Source organism: Poromitra crassiceps (genome assembly GCF_964638095.1).
Source record: "Poromitra crassiceps genome assembly, contig: HAP1_SCAFFOLD_1855, whole genome shotgun sequence".
NCBI lineage: Eukaryota > Metazoa > Chordata > Actinopteri > Beryciformes > Melamphaidae > Poromitra > Poromitra crassiceps.
The window spans coordinates 5,223-12,417 of record NW_028150561.1 but is presented as its reverse complement, the minus strand read 5'-3'; the positions used below and the strand labels follow the sequence as shown (position 1 = coordinate 12,417).

At 43.8% G+C, this 7,195-nt stretch overlaps 1 protein-coding gene across 1 annotated transcript; it reads right to left on the bottom strand.

Annotated features, from left to right (window-relative positions):
* Positions 1 to 239: 239 nt before the first annotated feature.
* LOC310772069 (type I phosphatidylinositol 4,5-bisphosphate 4-phosphatase-A-like) lies at positions 240 to 6,889 on the bottom strand. Its single transcript, XM_083664534.1, has 7 exons — positions 6,671 to 6,889; positions 4,256 to 4,437; positions 2,993 to 3,099; positions 2,283 to 2,394; positions 1,663 to 1,715; positions 1,193 to 1,283; positions 240 to 450 (listed from the first exon to the last, which is right to left on the bottom strand). Exons 1-7 carry the CDS (start codon positions 6,774 to 6,776, stop codon positions 307 to 309), a joined length of 795 nt encoding a protein of 264 aa, XP_083520660.1. The 5' UTR covers positions 6,777 to 6,889; the 3' UTR covers positions 240 to 306.
* Between the last annotated feature and the right edge of the window lie 306 nt (positions 6,890 to 7,195).

Below are 7,195 nucleotides of genomic sequence, written 5' to 3'. Positions count from 1 at the left end.
AGCGTCTTATTCGGAGTATTGTCTTAATCGGGGTTAATATCGGAATATTGCAGTAATCGTAGTCACTGCCGCGTCCGAAACCTGTGAGGCCAAGTAGGAGCAATACGAGCGGACAAAAAGCGCGTTAACTTGAACGCACGCGCGATTCTTGCGCTCTTTCCTCCCCTCTCTTAATCTCCCTCTCTCTCGATCCCTCCTTTTCTATCTCCAACTTTCCCTCCATCCATCCTTTTGTCCCTCCAGTGGCTGCTTCTCGACATGGTGGAGACAGCTCCATCAACCCATCCCTTGGTTTCCCCTCCCTCTCTATGTGATGTTGGATATGGGCTCGCTGATCCTCAGACACCTCCAGTAGATGCTCCTTGCCACGGTGAAGAGAGCCAGCAGCATCACCAGCACCCACGACACGTAGATCCCTTTGGAGCTCTGGGCGGCCTTCCACGTACCCGCCTGGACGGACACACACACACACACACACACACACACACGTTTAGAAACTTTACTATCACTTCAAACAATATGAACATTTTAATTAATAACTAACTGTTTAAAGCAGTGATTCCCAACCTGTGGGCCGCGGCCCCCTGGTGGGCCGCGAAGGTATTGCAAGTGGGCCGCCAAATCATTTCCAAAAAAGTATGATTTTTGGAGAAGAAAAAAAATCTATTTTTTTTTTTCAATTTTTTTTTAAAAGATTTTGAAAAATCATACTTGAAAAAGTATGATTTTTGTTTCTTTGATGTTATTGCTTTTGCTTGAATTGAAGTTTCATCTTTACATCATCTTTATATTGGGTTTGTGTTTATTTGTAACCCTATCGATTTAATGGGCTTTCTTCTGATATTTGGATTTTGTTTGGATCTGATATTGGATGTCAAATTGTTATGAGAATGCATTTTTCCATTGTTGAAGGATACCTCCTGGATACCTCTCCTGTATTCAGTTCAGTCCTTTATGTTCAATTTTCAATAAAAAAGTGCTCTGAGAACGCATTATATGGCCTTTGTATTTATGGGGTCGGAGGTGGGCCGCGAACATTTTTGAGACATAAAAGTGGGCCCTGAGTTGGAAAAGGTTGGGAACCACTGGTTTAAAGGAAGGCAGGAGTTTTGGGGAATTCATCCAATTGGTCTATGGAATAATCATAACACCATGATTACACACACACACACACACACACACACACACACACCATGAGTCCTGCAGTGGAAGAGGCGATGATGACGAAGAGCAGGAAGCACAGCAGGCTCCTCTTCCTGGGGTACCGCCGGCCAATAGAAGAGCTGGGAATTAGAACCAGGAAGTGAGCTACAAAACATTTTGGTGGCTCAAACATAAAAGCTCCCATACTGACACTTTGAAGTACACAACGTTCAAACATTCGGATGTTTTGTACAAGTGTAACACAACGTATAAGAAAATATCATATGTTACTATATTTTACTTTAATAATAATAACAAAATGATGTTTGGTGTATTTCTGCCACATACTATTAGTATTTAATATACATTTGTGTAGGTTTGTTTTATAAAGACAGAGGATTTCTCTCTCTGTCTCAATAATTCTCTCTCTATCATACACGCACGCACGCACGCACGCACGCACGCGCACCCACACACACACACACACACACACAAATAATTGTGACAGTATACACTTACACTTTGCGGCAGTGTGGACATCTGGCCAAAGTTCTGTCTGAAAACTCTGTCCACTGGAGGGGATGAAGGGAGGAAGAGAGAGAGAGATAGAGAGGGGGGGTGGTCAATTTGTCTGTGTGTGTGTGTGTGTGTGTGTGTGTGTGTGTGTGTGTGTGTGTGTGTGTACCAGTTATCCATCTAAATCTAGTAAAACACAGAGAGGTATATAAGCAGACCACAATTTTCATATTGGATTCAAAAACTCCAAGTACCAATCAAGGTTCTTTATCTTTGTCATAATAATCACAACATTTCACTGTTACATGCGCCCATGTGCATATGTGTGTATGATATGTGTGCACTTCCTGGTATTTGTGGTTAATGTGTGTGTGTGGATGCTTGAGCCTTCAAAACATCATAACACTCATACAACTCATAGTACTATGAGAAGCTGTGGATAGACGTGTGTGTGTGTGTGTGTGTGTGTGTGTGTGTGTGTGTGTGTGTGTGTGTGTGTGTGTGTGTGTGTGTGTGTGTGTGTGAATGAATGAATGAATGAATGAATGAGCCTTATTTGTCATTGTCACAAAACGTGTGTCGTGTGTCGTGTGTGTGTGTGCGCGCGCGCGTGTGTGTGTTACCAGGAATGTATTGGAGCAGTGTCCACAGATAACTCTGATGCCAACAGGCTGCTGCTGCGGTTCAGGACTGTCCCTCCCGATGTGAACCGGGCCCAGGTTGATGATGCGTTTACTGGGGAGACAAACGAAACTCATTTAAATACAGTTAGGCTGCGTTTATACACTTGTTGTACAAACATACGTCTTGTCCTATAGATGTGTGATTTTGCTGAGATCTGATTCTACAGATTGGATTTTCTAATCACATCGCTGCATGTGTCCACATTACCCTGCTAGCCGGGCGCTCTTGCTCATACTGAGCGTTAGCGCCCGGGGACCCACGTAGCATTTCCAATCAAACCGCCGCGCCCCAGAAACTTGAAGTGAAGACGCTATCCGACGCCTAACATCCTCCTCTTCTAAATAAATGCAGTTGCCGCTTCCAAATTGTTGCATAAAATCCACTTTTCTGTCTTTGAAAAACCAAAAATCATTCATCTGGAGTCAACCCGAACATACGACTCACTGTTTACTCACTAATGCCCCCCACACTTCCGGAATGGTATTGCAACTACATTTCTGCGTTTGCGCCAAGCAAGTTGCAATACCATTCCGGAAATGTGGGGGGGGCATTAGTGAGTAAACAGTGAGTCGTATGAGCGAGAGCGCCCGGCTAACAGGGTAAGTGTCCACACACTTAAAACTTCCCAACACAAGCGTTTGTCTCTCACCAGTAGGGTCTTGGACAGGCGATCCTCTGTGAGGTGACCTTGCAGATCAGCAGACAGTTACAGGGACAGCGGACATACTTCTTACCCACAGGAGCGTTCTTTATCGGCTGCAGAGAGGAGGGGCTAAGAATTAAAGACAGACAGTTTTCCCACATCCCACATCCCGCCCTGAGGTTCTTCATGAATTATCTTCATTTTAGCAGCAGAAATACGGTCTGATTTTCACATGAGATGGAGGAAAGATGAGAGATCGACAAAGTAAACTCAAGACAATTTATGGGGGGAAAAAAGAGGCATTTCTGATGTGTCTCTAATCTCTGTGGCGTGCAAAGTGCTCTTCTGGTGACATAATGAGTCTGTTCTAGCATTTTAGATGACAGTATTTAATATTATTTCTTCCGCGCTCGGAAACGAAACAGAGTGCACTTGCGTCATCAATAATGCCTGCAGTGTATCCTTGCTCCATCACTCCATGTGTTGTCTATGTGGTTCGGAACAGTTGGCTTTCACCCTCGCAAGCGTTCCGTGGCCGTGTCAATTTCTAAGAGGTAAAGTCAAACTTGTCACAACAGAAAAGCCAGCACACAAAAAAAGTCCTTTTAGAGGTTTTAATACCTTAGTCTAAAAGGACTTTTTTTGTGTGTGCTGGCTTTTCTGTTGTGACTTGATACATGTGCCCTGCACCAAAGTTACATTATTTTTTGGAGTGTGCTCGCTTTTCACTTTTTCCCAAAGTCAAACTTGTAAAATGTGTTTTCTGTTGTGACTTCAACAAAGAGACAGTTGGCCTGGCCATTTGTATTTCCACTGGCAAGTTGTTCCAAAGTTTAGTCCAAAAGTCTGAATTGAGCTTTGTTTGCGGATCAAAGCTCAGATTTGTTCACTGGGAGACAGATGGAGCTCCTCCATATAATCAATACAAATTAATTGAAATAGCAGGAAGTGGGGGGGGGTCTTTGGTTTGTATATATATATATTAGTTAGCCTATTTATTTATCTAAAAATAACAATACTTTTATTTTCATTTATGTCCTTGTTTTTCCCTTAAATTATATTTAAAGTTAAAAGACATCCAGTATTTAAAAAAAGACACATTTTGCAAATGCATGATGTTGCCAAAGTCAATGAGTAATCACGTTGAATAATCGCGATCGCAATATCAGTCACAATAATCGTGCTTATGATTTTTGCCATAATCGAGCAGCTGTGTGTGTGTGTGCACGCGCGTGTATGTGTGTGCGCGCGCGTGTGTGTATGACTCACCGTAGCTTCATTGCAGATGCCACACTTGACCACATGCTGGTGCGTCTTGCCCTCCACTGAGATGGCGCTCTGACAGACCCGGCAGCTGATGACCGGAGCGCTGCTGCTGTCCGGGCTGCCCTGCGGCGAGTAGGGGGGCGGAGCCTCGTCGGGCACCACCGAGCTGGGGAACGGAGCGAAACCTGCAGAAAGGATGCATGAAGAAGAATACATGAGACTTGACTTGGGTTCTGGGTGACTTGACTCTAACTTGTACTCTGATGACTTGAAAAGGTTTCTAAAGTCTTGACTTGAGATCTTGTGTTTGTGTAAATGAGTCCGATTGAAAGTGATGAGATTTGTTCCAGCAGACGACTGAATTTAAATGGTGTTTTCTCAATTTGTATGGAATGACTGCATTTATTGGTTGAAACGAATTATCGAAATCAAACTCATGATGCTCTTACCAAGTTACCATATTGCGCTGAAAAGTCCTAGATACAGTATTTAGTTTCTTTAAGATATTAAATTGATACTGGACTCTTTGTTCTGATTTGGTCTACATTTAGACTTGAGACATGAATGAGTTGGACTTGACTAGGCATTCCACATTTAGACTTGGGACTTGACTTAAGACAAACAATAACAACATGTTTGTGGAGAAAACAAAAACGGTGAATTTGTCGGCTCTCAGCAGTGAGAACAGGCTCGATAAGCGAATTAGTGATATTCTCCTCACAGCAGTATAGAACCACATCAACAACCTGTCGAAAACATCACATGATTAGTTATGGTTTGCCTTGTGGGAAAGCTTCTCTCCACTCTCCAGTTCCTTTTTAGTTGATTATTCACATCTCTCTGTGCTACCATATTTTATCTTTTTTTGCAGGCCAACATATAAGCTGCTACTACAGTACTTCTAAATAGACGTCTTCACAGGTCCAAAATGACGGACCCGGGAAATTTGTCAAGACCCGGATGGACCCATCTATTATTAGAAAGCTGAGACCCAGACCCAGACAGACCCGATAAATGTCGGACCCGGACCGGACCCGAAGTCACTTCTTTTGAATGGACCCGAGATCCGTCCGGGTCCGGGTCGGGTCTTCGCGTATGCAGGCATACCCGAAGACCTCTAGTAGGTCCACGTGCTCATTTTTCTGATGTTTGTTTTTAATTAGTTATTTGACGTTATGAAAGCAGTGATTGACAGCTGTGACAGGCAGCCACTCACCGGGTCTACTCGGGTCCTATTGGACCCGGCATTTCACTGTCAGAGACTCGAGACCCAAGGCAAACGGACCAGGACCCAGACACGGAGTTACTTCTTTTGAATGGACCCGAGACCCGGTCGGGTCCGGTGCTCGGGTATTCGGACATACCCGAAGATCCTCGACTTCTAAATCCTTATATTACCTCAGCTTTTTCCACTACCACCAGAGTTGTTGTTGTTCTCAGAGTTCTCGTCAAGTAAAGATACCGATAACATACAGGGATTGCGAGACCACCCACAGTTATAAGCCACTGTAGAGGAATCATTATAGTTGAGATCTGCAGGAGCCAATAAAACATTATCTACCCGTCTACAGTATCTATTTCTGATCATTAGATCATTCTTCAGTAATACGTAAGCCAACGGGACGCCATCTTTGGCCGGTCAAAGACTATGCATAACACTCACTGAGACAGAGGAAGACGGGATGAAGTGATAAGAGGATTTGCAAAGAGGGAATAGAGAATGTGTGGGAGGACAGGAGGGAGAAGCAGAGACGAAGAGGAGATGAAACAAGGAAGTTAAAGTAAGAGAGCGAGATAATTAAAGCCCAGAGGAAGAGATAAAAACAATGGTAGAAAGATGAATCTAACATCGTCCATGTTTATAACGAAACCAAACCAGTGCTGTAGCCTAAGGTTAGTGATGATCATTCATGGCTGGGTGAACTCTGACCTCCAGTCAATAGGGCAAACAAGTACTACCACTAGAAAGAAAATGCAGATATACTATCTGAAAATCATTCACAAACAACCCATTGTGTAGTTAAATCAGCGTAATACTTACTATGGTGTGTGCACCCTGAATTAACATCAGATTTATGTCAGCCTAAAAACTCTAACGTTATTTCTGCAACTAAAAAGGTGGGTAAAGTGATTTTAGAGGATAATCCACCTCAAATCACTTTACCCACCTCCACTGCCTGTTTGAGACATAGCTACAGTAACTACATTGTTTACTGCTAACGTTAGTGAAACAGCTAAATGATAATGTCAACTTGTAAACGGGTGTATAATGCTATACTGTAACTAACGTCAGCTCAACGTGAAATTATTAACATTGACATTTTGTGCATCCTCAAATTTAAATATTCACTAAAATGCCATATCTAGTTCATCTTGCTAGCTAAGCTATCAGCTAGCTGACAACAGTCACCGACATACTCTGCGGTTTGGGCGGATATCCATAGGAACTGCCCCCGGGAGAGAAGCCGTTGGAGCCGTCATGCTGCTCGGACAACAGCGGCGACCGTTCCCCGTGGTCCGCCATGCCTGGAGCGTCTGGGAACGACCACAAGGACGGTCGGTGGCCGCGGGCGGGGAGCCCTCAAACCCGGGTAGAGCTTGCGTGGAGAGTCGTTGAGCAGATTCGATCTCTCTTGCTGTTTGTTTGACGTTCACATGACAGCGCGAGAAAGACGGAAGGAGGAAGCGAAACAACAAAAACAAATGATCACATGACTTGACCTGACTCACGGCTGTGATGGACGGGGCGCTCAGCCAATGAACGTGTTGGATGTGAGTGAGGAGAGGCATAACTAACCTCGCGTCACAAGGCTCTTCTGGCAAAACACTTTTTCTAAAACTGTATGAATTTGACATGCATATTACCCACTGCTTTATTTGCAGCTGTTGCGACCCAGAGTATGTGCACTTGCCAAATTTCCACCAGAAACCAGTAACCCATTT